The sequence below is a fragment of the Eschrichtius robustus genome, chromosome 3 (genome assembly GCF_028021215.1).
Source record: "Eschrichtius robustus isolate mEscRob2 chromosome 3, mEscRob2.pri, whole genome shotgun sequence".
In the NCBI taxonomy this organism is placed as follows: domain Eukaryota; kingdom Metazoa; phylum Chordata; class Mammalia; order Artiodactyla; family Eschrichtiidae; genus Eschrichtius; species Eschrichtius robustus.
Window position 1 is genome coordinate 122,232,060 of NC_090826.1, and position 19,422 is coordinate 122,251,481.

The 19,422-nt window shown below is 39.2% G+C and overlaps 2 protein-coding genes across 2 annotated transcripts in view; one reads left to right on the forward strand and one right to left on the reverse strand.

Moving 5' to 3' along the window:
• TMCO1 (transmembrane and coiled-coil domains 1) overlaps positions 1–17,817 on the reverse strand; it is a 55,020-nt gene extending 37,203 nt beyond the window's left edge. The window contains exons 1-3 of the mRNA XM_068541182.1: positions 17,601–17,817; positions 17,106–17,183; positions 8,161–8,220 (exon numbers count right to left, since the gene is read on the reverse strand). Of these exons, the coding sequence (XP_068397283.1) occupies positions 8,161–8,220; positions 17,106–17,183; positions 17,601–17,670 (208 nt within the window). The 5' untranslated portion in view covers positions 17,671–17,817. The remainder of the gene's footprint in view (positions 1–8,160; positions 8,221–17,105; positions 17,184–17,600) is intronic.
• A 122-nt stretch (positions 17,818–17,939) lies between these two features.
• Positions 17,940–19,422, forward strand: part of LOC137762802 (protein piccolo-like) — a 28,697-nt gene continuing 27,214 nt past the window's right edge. Inside the window, exon 1 of the mRNA XM_068541183.1 lies at positions 17,940–18,082. The gene's annotated coding sequence lies outside the window, so the exon portion shown is untranslated. The remainder of the gene's footprint in view (positions 18,083–19,422) is intronic.

Sequence of the window (19,422 nt, forward strand, 5' to 3'; positions counted from 1 at the left end):
AGCAATTTCAGGTACTCCCCAAGTTATGAACAATAAACTTGTAAATATCTCCATAAAGGCACAGTTAGGTTTATATACCTCCCCTTCTCCCCACTAACCCCAATGCCTAATCTAAAGTTTTTCCATTTTCAGTTTTCTCCATTCCCAGCTCAGTTTATTGTATCTCAGATCCTCCTAATCTCTCTCTCTCTCTCAATACCCACGTTCTCTTTTACCCTCTTTATTTTCTTTCCAGTCTTAGAAAATTATTAAACTCCTTCTCTATCTCTCTTCCATTATGACTACCAAACCCTGACTCTAATAAAACTGCTAGGCAATGATTTATTCTATTCATTCTCATTATTTTAAAATATAAGATTCAAGTTTTACAAGGATATTCTGTTAGACACAATGAGAAGTGAAACATTTAAGTCCTTAAAAGTACTTAAAACATCCTTTTAGAGTTTCTATCTCTCATACTGTAATCAAATCTACTTTTCTTTAAGCCTCAGTGATTTAAGTAAATTTTAAATGTTATTTCCTAACCAATTTTGCTTTTAATTACCAGCAATACAAAAGAGGAACAAAAATAAAACCAACTATTGTCCCTAAGAATAAAGTTTTTACATTACATTATGGGTTAAATAAGCTTACGAAGACAGGTTTGTCAATATAACCACCATGTAATACATGGTTTTATAAGAATAATCCAACTTCTAATAAACTGTACTGAAAAAAGTATCTTTTTTTAAACAACCTGCTTTTCCCTTATCAAGAAACTTTGTTTCCTCAAGTGAATAATTTCTGGGAAAGTCACATTAGTAAGTAAAATAAGTGCAAACAATTTATTTTGAAATGATGATTTATATTGTTTATTAGCAGCAATCAAATATTTGACCATAATGCTTCATGTAATTATGGGAACAGTTTTGGTTGAGATGACGCAATAAGAGCTAGCTAGTTAACTCTTAACTTCTAGTACCCCAAATAGTTAAGAGTATACTGAAATAAGTAAAAGTGATTGACTGGTTCTCTATTGCTCTGTGTGTAACTTAGCCCTTAACTGTTGTCAGTTAACTAGCATAACTCCTCTCAGAAAGTTGTTTCTTGGCCCCAATAAGGTAGGGAAGTCACTGTCTCAGTCTAATGTTATTTTCATCTTGGTGGTGTGTTACTTAACAGAAGTATAGCTAGTGAACCTCCTCCTAAGGTTCACTCGCCTTAGTTTTCTCCTTTGAGAAAACTCAACATCTAGAAGCCCAAGGCTTCCAAGATGGTTGTACTTCCCAACCCACCTTTCAACTGTTATGTTGACATCAGGAGAGAGAAAACGTATGTCTAAAACCTTCTACACCTCCCCTGAAGATCTAGAATTTAAAGGTTCCAAGCCGAGTGCTGGAAATAAATATTCTATGTCATTCAGTGTTCACTTGTCCTGTGTGAACTATTCTTTATGCCATTCAGAACCTCAGGATTTAATACAGAGGAGAATCATACCTCAGTTCCTCCATCTGAAAGGAATTCTATACACCCTTTTACTACTGAACTTTTGGAATACACCCTTTACGAAATTTGAGGAAATTTCATGGAGAGAAAAAACTGGAAGTATAAAGAAGATATATTTATATTCTAGGATGATTTATTATCCAAGATGATAGACAAAAGGAAACATTAAAATTCTAAAAGGGAATACTCCAATTAAAAAGAAGCTACATTTCTTGTAGGTATTGGAATACACTAATAGCAACTATGACATCCATTCTGACCAAAGAATGAACAAACCTCAAGCCAATCTATCACACATTTTTATTTGACAGCATTAGGCTTTGTACAACAAGATAACATAATTTAACTAGAAAAGGAACACGTCATCATTTACCTTAGTCAATAACCAGTGATGGGACTTCCCTGGTGGCGCAGTGGTTAAGAATCTGCCTGCCAATGCAGGGGACATGGGTTTGAGCCCTGGTCCAGGAAGATCCAACATGCCGCGGAGCAACTAATCCCAGGTGCCACAACTACTGAGCCTGCGCTCTAAAGCCCCCAAGCCACAACTACTGAGCCGACGTGCCACAACTACTGAAGCCCGCGCGCCTAGAGCCCATGCTCCACAACAGGAGAAGCCACCGCAATGAGAAGCCCGCGCACTGCAACGAAGAGTAGCCCCCGCTCACCACAACTAGAGAAAGCCCACGCACAGCAAAGAAGATCCAATGCAGCCAAAAAAATTTAAAAAATAAAAAATAAATAACCAGTGACTTTTCTGTCAAAGAATATAAATCAATTAAAGTACTCACGGGGCAACTGGGTAGTCTGATCAAACCAACAGTTTGGGAGATGGGGAACATTTTCAAATAAGGAAGAGATGATCAAAATAGCAGATGCTTCTCTATAGATTAAAAGAGTTAGGTATGCCATGACATTTCTATATTCTGAGTTGTCTTGAATGGAAGACCAATTAATGACATGCCTTTAAAATTTCATGTAGATTGGGAGAAGCAAAATTTAAATGAAATGCCTGATACAGCCTTCTTTTATAGAAAATCCAAATAGCATAGATAAACGTCTTGAATAAATATATAAATTCAGGGCCCCAAATAAATTTCAAAAATGTCCTCCCATATTTCCAAGTCACCAAGAAAGGAGATACACACCCCATTCAGCAAAGCTTCAGAATGCCTGCTCTCCCTTCTCTAGCCACCTTCTGGGGAATATCTCCCTCTCATCATAGTCTTTGTTGAGGTTCAACCTTATGAAGATTCCTAATACCCCCTGCCCTGCCACTACTGACCAAAAAGGAGGCCAATCCATAGGCTTACCCATGACCTACGGCATAAAAAGATGAGCTGAGCTAGTCAGATTCCTTCTTTCAGGAATTTAAACCAAAAAATCTTGGGAAAGTGCATCATTTAACTGTGGGAGCAGAAACAGCAAAACAGTAATGTAGAACTGGCTCCTGAACTTTAGTTCGTCTAAGAATTATCTGGGCAGCTTGTTAAAAAAGCAGGCTCCTGTGTCCCATGTCCAGAAATTCTGATTCAGTAAAGCCTGGGAGTAAGACTCAGAACCCTTCATTTGTAACAAGTATCTCAAGCAATATTGATACAGGTGGCCTAGAGAGCACATTATGAGTAATACTGATACAGAAAGAACCACAGGACACAAGCCAAAGTTAGGCGCAGGCAAAAATTAAATGCTAGGAAAGCACTGCAGAGAAAGTGGGGAAGTTGAACAACAGAAGAGAGAGAAGTACTATAAATTAAGAGTGGAGCCCAATGTCTGGCTTTATCCCAGGGCTTGCTCTGCCTGCAGGAACTGCTTTAACACAGTTCCTGCCTTCCTGTAACCAATTAGTTCAGCTTTTCCTGAGTTCTGGATCACATATATCCTTAAATTCCTCATTACTTGAGGTAACTTGACTGCAGCCAAAATGTCTAAATAAAATTCACACATCAAAAGTAGTTTCTCTTTAATGAGAGGGAAACGTAAAATAACCAAAACATCTGCTCCTGAAATTAAGAACGGGAAACATAAAATCTTCAGATACTTCAGTTTCAAATTAATGTCTCTATCCAAGACCATCATCTCTAAGAGCTTCACCTAGTGATATCAATGATATTTTGCTTCTCTGAAACACTGAATATTGCTGACAACACCGCTCTTACTAAAAACTCCCTTCTTTCAATGCAGCAATATCATTCTTTATAGTCTCCCCATTACTGTATATATATGTTTGTTTTTTTTTTAAAAATAAATTTATTTATTTATTTTTGGCTGCATTGGGTTTTCGTTGCTGCACGCGGGCTTTCTCTAGTTGCGGCAAGCGGGGTCTACTCTTTATTGCGGTGCACGGGCTTCTCATTGCGGTGGCTTCTCTTGTTGCAGAGCATGGGCTCTAGGTGTGTGGGCTTCTGTAATTGTGGCTCGCGGGCTCTAGAGCGCAGGCTCAGTAGTTGTGGCACACAGGCTTAGCTGCTCTGCAGCATGTGGGATCTTCCTGGACCAGGGCTTGTACCTGTGTCCCCTGCATTGGCAGGTGGATTCTTAACCTCTGCACCACCAGGAAAGTTTATATATATATATATATATATATTTTTTTTTTTTAAAGAAACCCAAGTGGGGAATCTGAGCAAAGGGGAAGTAAGGGCTGCATAATAACAAAATTGTAGATAGGGTCAGTATACAAAAATACATTTAACTGGTCTTATAAAGTTGCTGGAGATGAATAGCAAATCTGACTCTATGCTTATTAGCAGCCAGTCTCAAAGTGGAGGGAAAAACCATCAGTTCAAGCACAGGGTCAATAAGATAAAAAATAAATTAATTATTTATGAGAATCACTGCTTGTCTTGACATTGAAAACTACTAGAAAGTTTCCACAATTTCTCGTCAAAGGAGTATCGTGTAATGTTGTAGATAATGTTCTCAAAAATAGTCCATAGCAGCACTACAGTAAATTTTATCTGGCTGAGTTTTTCATGACATGTCTAATAGTGCAAATGTCAAGGTGAAATAGAGTAGAAGCAATTTTATAAAGTCCAAAACAATACAAGTTTAGGTTTACAGATTTCTGATAGTCTGGTTTAATTAGGAGTAAAATTTAGACATCTACAGAATGGATAGGATGTTTGTCCTTCAAGCAACTCCTAACAAATATTATGTCTTGTAACTCCTATTAGATTTTGATAAGCAACTCTTCATAAATATTATTTCTTTTACCTTCTGATGACATTTTGGTGAGCAAACAATTCAAGGTAGCATTCCATGGTAAAATAATTTGAGTATAGATAGTTTGTGTTGTCAATTTTAAGGGTAGTGGGTAATGTGCCTTCCATTTTTATATCTTGCCTATCCTTTATAGCAAAGCTACTCCAAAGAATTACCCATGTTCAATGTCTTCACTTCCTCACCATGCATTATCTCCCTAATCTATACAATCTGGCTTCTATCCCCTATCATGCCACTGAAATTATTCTTGCTAAATCACTAATTTTCTCTGTTTTGCCTCTTAGATATTTAACACCCAGCCTCTAACCCTTCCTGTCCTCTGAAACTCTCCCCTCAACTTCCGTGACACAACTCCTTTCCAACTTCTCCGGCAATACTTTTTCAAGCTCCACTTCTTCTGCTACCCCTCAAGCTCCACTTCTTCTGCTACCCCTTAAATTTCTATGTCTCAAGACTCTCTCCATCCTCAGCCCTTTGCTTTTCTTACTTTATATGGTCTCCCTGTGTGATTTCATTTACTTTGTGGACTCAATTATAATTTATAATCATATGATTCTAAATTTTATTTGTAGCCTTTATCTCTCTGCCAGCTCCAAACCATACATCCAACAGTGTACCAAGTATTTCCGCCCTACTGTCACACAGACACTGCAAATCTAACATGTTCAAACCTGAAATCATCCTCTCCTCTTCCTCATCCCAATCTGCAACTTCTCCGATATTTCCTCTCCTAATCAGAAATCTGGGCTTTTTCCCAGACTCATTCCTCTCTACATACCCTACATCTAAAAAGTCTGCAAGTCCTGGGACTTCCCTGGTGGCACAGTGGTTAAGAATCCGCCTGCCAATGCACGGGACTCGGGTTCGATCCCTAGTCTGGGAAGATCCCACATGCTATGGAGCAACTAAACCCATGTGCCACAACTACTGAGCCTGTGCTCTAGTGCCCACGAGCCACAACTACTGAGCCTGCATGCCACAACTACTGAAGCTCATGCACCTAGAGCCTGTGCTCCGCAATGAAGAGAAGCCACCGCAATGAGAAGCCCACGCACCACAATGAAGAGCAGCCCCCGCTCGCCGCAGCTAGAGAAAGCCTGTGTGCAGCAACGAAGACCCAATGCGGCCAAATAAATAAATAAAATTAAGAAAAAAAAAAGGCCTTCAAGTCCTGTTACATCTACTTCCTCTATATCCACTGAATCTGCACCATTCCCATTGTCACTGCCTAGGTTCAGGTTCTTGCCATTTGTATGCCTAGGATACTTAAAAAGCCTCATAACTTCCCTGCCTCCAGAATCATCCCCTCTCTGATTCATCCTCCAAACTATTGCCAGAGTTGTCTTCCTTAAAATCTGATTTCAAATCTCTGTTTAAATCCCTTAATGGTTATGGGAAGACTTCTGCATACGTTAACCTCCTTACCTTAGTTTAATTTATCAAGATCTTTATGAACTAGGCCCTACTTATTTCTCTAGCCTTGTCTGCTTGTACTTTATACATACCTTCTTTTTTATTTGTTATACTAAACTATTTGTAGTTCCAGGTATATACCTTGCTATTTGATCCCTCTACTTCTACCGAGAATATACAAGGCTTAAAAATGCGGATTCTTGGGACTTCCCTGGTGGCGCAGTGGTTGAGAATCCGCCTGCCAATGCGGGGTACACGTGTTCAAGCCCTGGTCTGGGAAGATCCCAGATGCCGTGGAGCAACTAAGCCCGTGCGCCACAACTACTGAGCCTGTGCTCTAGAGCCTGCAAGCCACTGAGCCCACGTGCCACAACTACTGAAGCCCGCGTGCGTAGAGCCGTGCTCCACAACAAGAGAAGCCACCGCAGTGAGAAGCCCGTGCACCGCAAAGAAGAGTAGTCCCCACTCGCTGCAACTAGAGAAAGCCCATGCGCAGCAACGAAGACCCCAAGCAGCCAAACATAAATAAATAAATAAATAAATATTTAAAAACTGCAGATTCTTAAAGTTATGAATGACTAGGATCAAACCCCTTCTCTACCACTGACTTAATCCATCATACCACTGAATGACCAAGATCAAGTTACTTAAACCTCAATTTTCTCATCTCTAAAATTGAGGTAACACTGTTCACTACCACATACCATTGTTAAGAGAATTAAAAAATATGTCAAGTGCTTACTTCAGGGTGTTGCAGATGGTAAGAACTCAGCTGACCAGTATTTTATTTATTTATATTTTTACTTAGTTAATGCACACTAAAGCTTCAAGATTCAGCTTAAGCATTATCTCTTAAAGAAAACCTGATCCTCTAGATTCTTTTGGATATCCTTTCTTCTTTACTTTTATGACACTCAGAATATCTCTCTAAAAAGTAAGTATTACACTGCATTGATCTGTTTTTCCTCTTTAGACCTGTTAAAACAGCAGTCCCCAACCTTTTTGGCACCAGGGACCGGTTTCGTGGAAGACAATTTTTCCACAGATGAGGAGGGCAGGGGTGTGTGTGTGGGGATGGTTCAGGTGGTAGTGCATACGATGAGGAGTGACGGGGAGCGGCAGATGAAGCTTCACTCCCTCACCCACCCACCACTCACCTCCTGCTGTGTGGCCTGATAACGGTCCGTGGTCCAGGGGTTGGGGACCCCTGTCTTAAAAGACAGAATTCTACTTTGTTTCTCCAATGCCCACCAGAGTGACTGACACATACAGAGCAGATGTACAGTAGCATCTTGCCATGGAACTAAATGAATAGGGCATTTAGAACATATCTGATACCCCTACACTAAATTGAAAAGCTTTAGCCAGAAAAGAACACTTGTATAGTCTAGCCTGGTAGAGTAATCTCCTGGGATTTAACAGCAGTGACCTAGGCATAGAGACGTAGTTCTGATCCAAATACACAATTTCACAACCATTTTGCTCTGATTTTAGAATCAGGAAGCATCATAAAGTATAAATACAAATCACATGCAGTCATTTATAAATTGTCTTTTTGGAACTGAACTACATTCTGTAATTAAATTCTAAATTACACTGGAAAACCAAAAACATGTAATTATTTTGCAGACTAGGTAAAATTACTCAGCAGAAAATTTCCTACATCTTGGTAGATCTCCATCACCAGTCAATTCTCAGTAAGGAAGCTATGGCAACAATAAATACTAGTAACTCAGACTTAACTGGAAATAATCATCTCAGATAAGAAAAACAATACCCTTTTACAAACTATGCCAAGAACCTTCAGCCAAGTTCAAAAGCCATGACTGTCAACACCATTTCACTAAACTGAAATTTCAAACCTAAGAGCAAAAACAAGCAGAGAGAATCAAGTAAGATAACATATGCAAGTGCTTTGTAGATCATAAAACTATACAAACATAAGTTACCACTATTAAATACTTTATTACATTTTCATTAACTAAGAATTTATTTCTTCCAAGAAACCTCAATATTTTGTATACCAATAACTCATCTTACCGATTTTCTTTTTTTGTTGTCGACCAGCTGACTCCGTTATTGTTTCCTTCTTCTTTTCCACTGTAAACAACATAGTAACACAGTAAAAATTAATTATGCATTACACAAAAGAAACAAAGGATGTTTTATCACAGCTGAACCAATGAAAGAAGCTTACAAGAAAGTTACATGCTGCCTTTGATTATGGTCACGGTTAACTGGTATGCTCCCACACCTGCTGACAGTAAAAGGTAAACACAATATTCTAAAAATAAAACAGCAATATTGTAAGCATCATTAATTAAATACCCATAAAGGACTTTATAAAGACAAAGTCATAATCAAAACTGAGATGATTTTCAGACCATTAGCTGTGGGTGATTGCCTTAGGTAGAGTCTAAGCACAATTTTAAAATTCTGCTCTCTCAGGTGATTAATTGTAGTGCCATTCTCATATTCACCATAGAAGGTGGGCATTCATTCATTCAGTTATTGGCTGCCTAAGTTAACAGGCACCATTCTAGGTAAATAAAAAGATAAACATGATCCTTGCCCTCTAAAAAGCAATTCAGTGAGGGCACATAATCAAGTAACAATTATAGTATAGAAAAATGGCAACACATGCACAGGGTAGGAAGAGCAGGAGAGCCAAAAAAGCTAAGACCAATTTTTTTTGAGGCTTTTCAATTAATATGACGATAGAGTAACAGTAAGCTTTTGAAGAAGAATAGTGTTAACATATTTATATTTTATATTTACTATCTTTAGTCACCTATGAATGGACTAGCAATAGATACACCAAAAATCACCTTTAGTCTATTTACATTATCTCTTTCTTATATTATCTTAGTATACTTCCTTTACTAGCAAATAGTACAGTACCTGTATTATTTCTAAAAGCTGCATTAAAGAGAATTGGCAGGTAGGAATCTTTCCCTTAGTATATTAAGTATGCTGAATTCTAAAGGCAAAATTGGTGTTACTCCTTTATCAAAGAGATATAAAATTCAATTTAACTCCACTATTACAAATAAAATGGTAAAGTTCTGACTAAAATAAAATGGTAAACTTCTGACTATAATAAAATGTGTGTGCGTGAATATATGTATTGGGTGTCTAAGTGACAGGTACTGTTCTAGGTAGATAAAAAGATAAAACATGACATATATAGGGGGAAAAAAGAGTTGTTTTTTTTTTTTGTTTGGCCGCACCAGGCGGCATGTAGGATCTTAGTTCCCTGACCAGGGATCTAACCCGTGTGCCCTGCAGTGGAAGCTCGGAGTCTTAACCACTGGACCACCAGGGAAGTCCCAAGACAGATTTGGAATGAACTACTAGTATGAGATCATAAAAGGAAATTAAGTCAAATTCTACAAGATGTTACAGAAATAACATTTTAAAAGACATAATGGACAGAAACATTGATGCTTTATTCTTTATCATTATTATGAACCAAAGAAACAAAAAATATTTCTTTCCCACCTCAGAAGGACTATAACACAGCTACTTGGCATTTAACCATGACTGCATAAAAAACAAGGGGGGAAAAAAAAGTCAGAAGGCTAGAGAACAAAAACATAAGATGATACAATGAACATTAACCTGATCTTCTAGCACACTGGATTAAGACTAGATAAATCTTTTCTAGGGATAATATAAATTAACCTAATGGTTTTTTAACCTCATGAAGTTGCGAAGAAAACTCTTTTTGCTGATATTTATTCACCAGAACCTCACTCCATAACAAGAAATGGAGATACTGGACTTCCCTGGTGGCACAGTGGTTAAGAATCCGCCTGCCAATGCAGGGGACACGGGTTCGAGCCCTGGTCCGGGAATATCCCACATGCTGGAGGGCAACTAAGCCCGTGTGCCACAACTACTGAGACTGTGCTCTAGAGCCCGCAAGCCACAACTACTGAGCTCACGTGCCACAACTACTGAAGCCCGCACGCCTAGAGCCCATGCTCTGCAACAAGAGAAGCCACCGCAATGAGAAGCACGCTCACCGCAATGAAGAGTAGCCCCTGCTCGCCGCAACTAGAGAAAGACTGCATGCAGCAATGAAGACCCAAGGCAGCCAAAAATAAATTAATTAATTAATTTTTTAAAAAAATAAAGGGAGATCCTTCTCTAAAAAAAAAAAAAGAAAGAAAAGAAATGGAGCTATCAGAGTTGACAAAAATAAAAGCCGTCTACTATGAAACACATTTTTTACCCATGACCTGGTATTGCTGCATTCTGAATTCCAGAGTTGTCAAACAGTTTATAAATTACTCTAAAAGCTTTATCCTGTTGCACTGTAAACTAAAGAAATATTTCATACTTTACAATAATTTGTACTTAATAAATGCTCTCAAATAAATAATTTTGTTACAAGAATCCAATTACATATAGTACTTTCATCTTTCTCATTTACTGAAGTGTTCTTTCATTGGTCTATGTTATAAAAGTGACACAACAAAAAAAGACTTACTGACATTTAGAGCACACTCATAAGTCTAGAGACCACCTAAATCAAACAACTTGGTACCTTTATGAAAGCATCTTTTGTCAAAGGTCCCACCACAATAGGACAGCTTTGTAGGTAACACCAGTATTCTCCAAATAATGCCTAGGATCAGATCTGCACAAGATACAAAATCTACACCTAATTCTGATTCAAATATATTTATATTTCTTTGTATTCCTCAAAAACCCTACAAATTTTTTTTGAGGTTTTAATTATTTTATTTCATTTCATTTTATTCTTTTACATTTTGAGCCTGTGCTTCCCATCGCTTTATTACAGAACAAAGAGTAGATGCAATAGCAAGGCTTCCCTTCAGTTTGGTTTATTACTATTGATTGGTTTGTTCACTGAAATGCGTGAAAATACACCTTAGTCACCTTAAATTCATTATTAGCTATCAAAGTCCAAAATGGATTGACTGATTCAAAATTGTTTCAATAGACAGAAAATATCTGCCTTTTCAACTGTGGCTGCCTACTTATTTATCTACTTATTTATACTCATAAAGGATTTTTGTTTGCCTGAAGTTGTGAATAGATTAGATTTTTATATAAGTTTAAAATATCAGGTAGTAACTATTTTAATAGTCTACAAGTTGGTGATCATCCAATGAGAGTTGTCACTGGAAAACATTTTAAAGAACAGATACATGTATATGTATAACTGAAACACTTTGCTGTACACCTGAAAACTAACATAATGTTGTTAATCAACTATACTCCAATATAAAATAAAAAGTTAAAAAAAATAAATAACCAAAGTAAAACACTCATTTATTTTAAAGAGTCAGTTTTAAAGATAAGCAATGGTCTTATGCTTGCCCCCACTCCCTATTTCCTTCATTTCAAAGAGCAACCACTTTTACCTCTTTTAGTTGATTATTTTGATATTTACCCCTATATCCTTTTTTTTGGTTTTTTTGTTTTTTTGGCAGTGCCGGTGGCTTGTGGGATCTCAGTTCCCCAACCAGGGACTGAACCCGGGCCGTGGCAGTGAAAGCACCGAATCCTAACCACTAGACCACCAAGGAACTCCCATAAAGTTTTTTTTTTTTTCTCTTTTAACCCCTATATCTTGAAATAAGCTAGTTACATCATAAAATTGTTATCGTTATATACCATTGCTATAGTTGTAATTTTGGTTAAATGTGAGTTCAACATTTACAAAATTATGACCGTGAAAATACTGTTCACAGGTAATTTATGTAGCAAACGATTTAACTTCCTGCAAGCTTTTCCTAGATTTATGGCATTTTAAAATTTGTTTGGTTGTCTCTGTACTTATCACTAATTCAGCCTCAGATTCTTAGTTAGCTGTCTAAATCTTTCCTGTACAAAGTCAGATCATTAGGCATTATAAATTTTCCTGAAGAAGTTTCTCCTAGCACCCTCTTATAAGCTCAGCCTGGTGCACAGCTGACATTCCTAAGAATGTCAGATCTAAATCTGCCGTCATCATTGTCCCGGCAATTCCCTTCACCTGAGTCCTGTGTTGGAGCTCTTGTTTCCTGGAGTTCTTAACTTCCTCTTTTTTTTTGGTTTACTCATTTGTCTTGGTGTAGTGTATTTTCCAATAGTTGGTCGAGATAAAATTTTGTAAGGCCTTGCATATCTGATAATTTCCTCAAAGGATCCTTTATGTCTGATATGTTTTTATTTCTGTCATTTCCATGTGACACTTTTTTATAGTTTCCATCTCCTGAAAATCCCCATCTGTTCATGCATATTGTCTAGATCCTTTAAAGGATCCTTTCCACTAGATCCTTTAACATGCTAATCATAGTTATGTACAAGTTCTATGCCTGGGCCATCTCTTTTTTTTTTTCCTTTTTTCTTTGGTCACAACTGCACAGCTTGCGGGATCTTAGTTCCCCAACCAGGGATTGAACCCGTGCCCCCTGCAGTGGAAGCGTGGAGTCCTAACCACTGGACCACCAGGGAATTCCCATGGGCCACCTCTAAATTTGGTCCCTACAAACTTTTCTTGCCTGGATCCATACCAAATTTTGAACACAGAATGTCAGAAAGGATTATGTTTGCAATTAAGACGTTTGTTCAAAGAGGGAATTTACCTTATTTCTTCCTATTAAATATCTCATGCTAAATAACAGTTATCCATTTGATTACAAATATCTAGAAGACAGTATCTATGCCCGTTCATTGCGTACTGCACTCATCATGGTGAGCTCTACAGCGAGCAAGCAATCATATGTTTCAACTGATCATATAAATGAAAATAATACATGCTCACTGAGTTCTTGTGTTTTTTTTTTAATTGAAGTACAGTTGATTTACAATGTTGTGTGCATTTCTGGTGTACAGCAAAGTGATTCAGTTATACATATATACATAAGTTCTTTTGCAGATTCTTCTCCATTATAGTTTACTACAATCTATTGAATATAATTCCCTGTGCTATATAGTAGTACCTTGTTGTTTATGTATTTTATATATAGTAGTTTGTATCTTCTAATCCCAAACTCCTAACTTATCCCTCCCCCTACCCTTCCCTTTTGATAATCATAAATCTGTTTTCTATGTCTGTGCATGTTCACTGAGTTTTGATAGATTACCTGAAATAGAGGACCTAAGACCATAAGAAATGCCATGAGACATTCCAATCATCACCAACCTACCTCATACTTATCTTCAAAGCAAGCACATTAGTCAATTATATTAAAAAACACAACTATGGAAGCTTTGCCTGGCAACTATTACTTTGAATTTAGGTGTCAGGTGAAGGAGACTTAACTTCTACAATACAGATAACTAGAAACAAGGCAATTAGTTGTGGATACCAAGGAAGCCCAAAATCTACAGAGCAAATTCATATAAGTATTTAAGGTATGAGAATATTAATCCAAACAAATTCGAAGCTAAATGTGTTTTGTATTTCATAAGACTACTCCATGATACATGTGATATGAAGAAATTTGTCTTTGGATGCCACTGCATGCTGGCTAACTAGTTTATGATCATAGCAGAATAATTCCTCACAAAGAATACATGTGATGTTACGTTATAGAGATCATTTATTCTTTAAGCTATTCAACACGCTTTTATCAAGTAGCGAATCTGTGCCAGGAACTGTGTTAAGTGCTAGAGATACAAGGGCCTTTGCCCTCATAAAATTACAGTTCAGTTGGGGAGAGGACATTATTTGAATAATAATAATCACACATAGAAAAAATTGTAATTATGGTAAGTTCTCTAAGGAGAAGTATCTGGATAAATTAAGGCCCACGATCTGAAGATTTGATCCTGCTGGGGAGACTAAATAAGGCTTTGAGATCTGAAGAATGAGTAGGAGTTTATTAGACAAATGAGAAGGGAAAATTATTCCAGACAGAGGAAAAAGCAGATACAAAAGCCCAGCTCCATAGTAGGAAAAAGCAAGATTAGTTCAGAGGATGGCTAGAGAATAGAAAGTAGGGAAAAACATGACGCAGATGTGGTCGGAGGGGGAGAGAGGGAGGTACCTGACCACGCTAGACCTTGTAGGCCACACCTTTGTCCTCAAAGCAATGGGAAGAAATTGAGTGTTTTAAGAAGGGCAAATAACACAATCAGATTTGTGTTTTGAAAAACTACTCCAGGTGTTACTGAACAGAATAAATTTGAGTGGCTGCAGGTGGAGCAATGAGGAGGCTATCACAGTAAATCAAATGAAATGTGATAGAAGTTTAGGCTGAGTGATGGTGGCGGAAATGAAGAGATGCAGAAAGACTGAAAACTCTTCAGGAGGACAATAGTATCAGGGATTGAGAGTGGACTGCACATACAGGGTGATAGAAGGAAGTATTTGAATCAACAAATATTTATTAGACATTTACCATGTACCAGCCACTTTTCTAGGTGCATGGGATACATCAGTAAACAACGACGATTAAAAAAAAAAAAAAAAAGAACCCTGCCCTAGTGAAGCGTTCATTGTAGCAGATGAATGAAAACAAAACAAATAGCAGGATAAGGAAGATGAGGAGTGGCAGTGGTACAGGAGGTAGGCTGACTGCAGTTTTAAATACGGTGGTCAAGTTAAGATTCACTGAGGTGAGCTCTGAACAAATATTTGAAGAAGATACAAGGGTTAGGTAAACAGATATCACAGAGAAGAACATTCTAGGTAGAGGGAACAGCCATTAGATAGGTCCCAGCACAGGAGTGAGGCTGATGTGTAGTAAGGAACAGCAAACAGGTCAGTGAGGGTGGAGCAGAGTGAATGAGAGGGAAAGAAGATCAGAGCCGTAACAGGGGACCTGTGTAGGCCACTGTAAAAACTTTGGCTTTTCCTCCGAGTTAAAATGGGACACCATCACAGAGTTATGAGCAGAGAAGGGACATGATCTGATATACTTTTAAAAAGATTATTCTGGCTGCTATCTTGGGAACAGATTACAGGGAAACACAACCACTTGTTGGAGGCTATCACAATAATTCATGCAAAGGATGATGGTGGCTTGGACTATGGTAGTTAGCAGTGGAGGTGATGTAAAGTGGGCAGATTCTGGATATATTTGAAGGCAGCCCAACAGTACTGGATGTGGGCTGTGAGAGAAGAGTCAAAGATAACTACACAAGGATTATGTCCTTATGTCCTACACAAGGACAGGATTACCACTGACCAAGACTGTGACGGCTACAAATGTAGCAGGCTTGGAAGTGAGGAACAGTGTTCAATTCGGACAGCTTGGGTTTGAGATATACATTAGACATTCCAGTGGAATTAACAAGTTGATAGTTGGATATTTGAATCTTGCATTAACAGAGAGGGCTAAGGATATAAATTTGGGGGGGGTCACTGGCAAATAGAGCACATAAATGAGTTCATTAAGGGAGTGAGTATAGAGGAAAAAAAATAAATTTTGGTCACTCCCAACAACAGGAGGTCAAGAAGAGGAACCAACAAGGAAACTGCAAAAGAACGACCAATTGACAAGTTAAGTGCAGAACCAAGAGAGTGGGGTGTCCTGAAAGCCAAATGAAGCAAGTATAGTAAGGTTTCTGGCTTGCACCATTGGAAGCAAGGAAGTACCATTCACCGAATAGGGAAATACTGGAAAAGGATCACATGTGTGAAGGTAAAGATAATGAGTTTGGTTTTAAATATGTTGAGGTGCATTATCAACATTGAATAAATGAAGGAACAGTAAACCGTAACTTAAAAGGCCTGAATTTGGTTTCTAATTCTTTGTTTGCTCTGAGACATTAATACGTCATTTAACCTTTCTGAGTCTCAATCTCCTTTTCTAGAAAAGGAGAATAATTTTATACAACTGACCACAAATTGTTACTATGTGGATATTAGAAATGGGATGTTGTAAGAAAGAAAACTTCAAACTCTTATGAAGACATACAGTAAAGTCATAGAATACAGAAAGTCACAAGAATTTTAAGATGTGAAAGTTAGAGTTAATCTTTATAAGGCAGAAAAGGAGACTGAAAACCAAACCAAGCTTGTAAGGAACCATTCACATTATGCCTATAGCAGCCCCCTCAGCTGTATCCTGTGGAATTCCTGTTTTATTTCAAAAACAACAAACTCGACTTGTTCTTAACCTTTTCCTCAAATACTCCTTCAACCATCAGACCCAAATGAAAGTTGGCTTATCCCTGAAGACACCACTTACCTTGATACTTATCATTATGACCTGTTGTTCTCCAAACACACCTTACTAGTTAAAATTTCCCTATTTTTGCACATATACTATTTCCTTTGCCTGGAACTCCTTCCTCATCTCATCCTCTGTCCAAATTCTAACTACGCATGAAGGACTGCAAGGCTATCTGCATCACAAAGGCTTCCATAGCCCCTCACAACTGAATGGGGTCTCTTCTTTAGAACCACCACAGCACATAATAAGTACCTCTCTTGTCAGTCACTCCGCTGAGGTTTGTATTAGGTATTCTGCATAAAAGTCTTATATTTCGGGACTCCCCTGGTGGTGCAGTGGTTAAGACTCCGCCTGCCAGTGCAGGGGACACAGGTTCAAGCCCTGGTCCGGGAAGATCCCACATGCCGCAGAGCAACTAAGCCCGTGTGCCACAACTACTGAGCCTGCGCTCTAGAGCCCGCAAGCCACAACTACTGAGCCTGCGTGCTACAGCTACTGAAGCCCGTGTGCCTAGAGCCTGTGCTCCGCAACAAGAGAAGCCACCACAATGAGAAGCCCACGCACCGCAACGAAGAGTAGCCCCCGCTCGCCGCAACTAGAGAAAGCCTACACGCAGCAACGAAGACCCAATGCAGCCAAAAATAAAATAAATAAATTTATAAAAAAAGTTGTCTTTAAAAAAAAGTCTTATATTTCTAAACAGACTTCAAGTCTAGTCAGATTCACCTTTGTATTCCTATAAAGTTTTTATATCAGTTGATGCTCCTAATATATGTACTGTGAACATGCACTCAGTGAGCCTCATGTGTTAAAACTGTTTTTAAAGGATGTTCCCATACTCACATTTTTTACTCTGTTTTTCCACTTCTGCCTTCAGTCTCTTGTACTTGTCTGTCCTGTAAACCAGGACCCAGGTTATACCTGAAACATTAAAAGCAGCATGCTAATAGAGAAATGTTTGGAACGGTCACAACAGCCTTTATTAGTGGTTACCGTTAGATAAGAATGGATTTCAATTTTCTGCTCTATATTCACCAATAGTTAACTTTTTTCAAACGTTAAGACAACTGAATCTTCAACCAAAACTGTGACAAGATACGAAGGTGTCTTCACAAACACGCAAGTGAAACCTCCCCTAGACCGAAGAAACCTCGGCAATCGATTCCACACTACCCCTCCCGCTCCTGGAGGTAAGACTCCCTGGAACGGAGGTGAACCCCACTCCCACCCCCGCCAAAGGAAGCAAGGCTCGCGCCCTCTCCCTAGGCTCGAGGGACCCAGTGCCTAGGATCCTTCCCTCGGGGACTGATCAAACGTCAGAAAAGCAGCCGCTCTCACCCTCGGCGAGCAGAGCCGTGCACACGGAGATAAACACGATGAGCAGCGTGTCTGCGAACATGGTGCTCATCTTGCGCTTCAGTCTCTGCACTCCCACCCGCCAGGGGGGAAGCGCTCGAAAGCCAGGGAAAGTGAAGCGAAAACGACTTTCCTAGGTTTCAGGACAGCCGAGTAACTCACCGGCTCCGTCAGCCTGGAAGCCTCACTTCCCCTTCCGGGGTGCAGCGCCGGAAGTGCTCCTCCTGGCGTGTCGCGCTACCGCGAGAATCCCGTGGAAACCGAGCTGCGTGGGGCTTACGGGCTGGCGCTCAGGCCGAATCTCGCGAGAGTTGGGACTGGAGCAACGGAATCGGAGTTGCGGCGGCGGGACCTCGTCCGGTAGCGTTTGCTCGCGGTGGTGGAGTGGTGTGCTTTCTTCTCGCCCAGAGTCCACTTGTTTTGACTCGTCTTCGTTTCTGTCTCAGCCCCACATCTAAGGTCGAGTAGGTAGTTTACCCTAGGTTTGCGTAAAGTGAGGAGATTGACTTCCGCACACACGTACCGAATGCCTGTGTTTAGATGCCGGGCCACGGATTTGGGGCGCGAACGTCAATGAATCCTGGGCCGCTGGCTTCCAGGCACTCACATCCTAGTAAAGGAGAAAAACTTGTACATACGGTGTGATTAGGGTTTTAATAGAGGTATGACCAGAATGCTGCGGTGACCCGGTTGAGGGGATGGTCAGAGAAAGCTGGTAAAAGGAATTGAAGCAGTCGCTTAGAGAAGTCGGAGTGCTTTTGTAGAAAGCAGAGTCTTTCCAGGCAGAGACACAGTGCTTGAAAATACCCGGTGTGTAATAGAGCAGTGAGCGGTGTGTCTTGAGAAGGGGTCCTAAACCCAAATACCCATTATGGTCAGGTATAAAGTATTTTACACTGGGTGGGCGTAAGAAAATGGTGGGAGGTACTATGATGAGCAAGGGAGCACTAACTTTATCTGAAGGGAACAATTGATACATCCAACCAATTTCCCTTGGAGAATGAGCACCCAGTTTCCAATACCTTCCCATTTTTCAAGAAAATCCAAAAATCCTGATTTTATGTGAAATTTTAAAAGTTCAGTCTATAACTGCTGGTAACTCATTAAATTTTAAAATGGGTAGAGAAATTGTCTCATTAGCTTGGTTTCAGCCTTTTCAGCTTTTGCAGACTGTGTCTGTGTGAGTGTGCAGGAAAATCTGGAAGCTGGCTGAACTGTTTCCCCTTGACCTGTACTCTCTATCGTTTTTTTTTTTTTTTTTCTTTTCTCCTAAACGCCAATGCATTTTATTTGTAATTTTCCTATAACACTACATTTGGCCTTTATTAGTTATATGTGCATTTCTTGTCTCCTCTTTACACTTAGTGGCAGAGACCCTGTTTCCTTTTAACAGAGAAACAGAGTTTCTCTTCATGTGTCAGGATCAGTGGTAGGCACTGTAAGGTTGGAAAGGGTGATTAAGATACTACTCCTGACTTCCTTGTAAGTTATACATTACAACAACATATACTAGAGGTGTCAACTGAAAACATTGCACAACCTGGAAAGTTGGGAGTTACATTTTATTCCACGCGAGCTTTCTGAGGCCTTAAGCCCGGGAGGCAGCCTTTCAGCTCTGAGACACTGCTCCAAAGAAGCAAGGGAGGAGCAAGGATATATAGGAGTTTTTGCAACAAAAACCAGGTAGTTGGCAATCAAAAGATTACTGCTAATTGAAGAAAAACCAGACGTCTCAAGCTTATGAATTTAGCTGTGTATGGGAAGATGCAAGAATTTGGGCTTATTGAAATCCTTCCTTTGATAT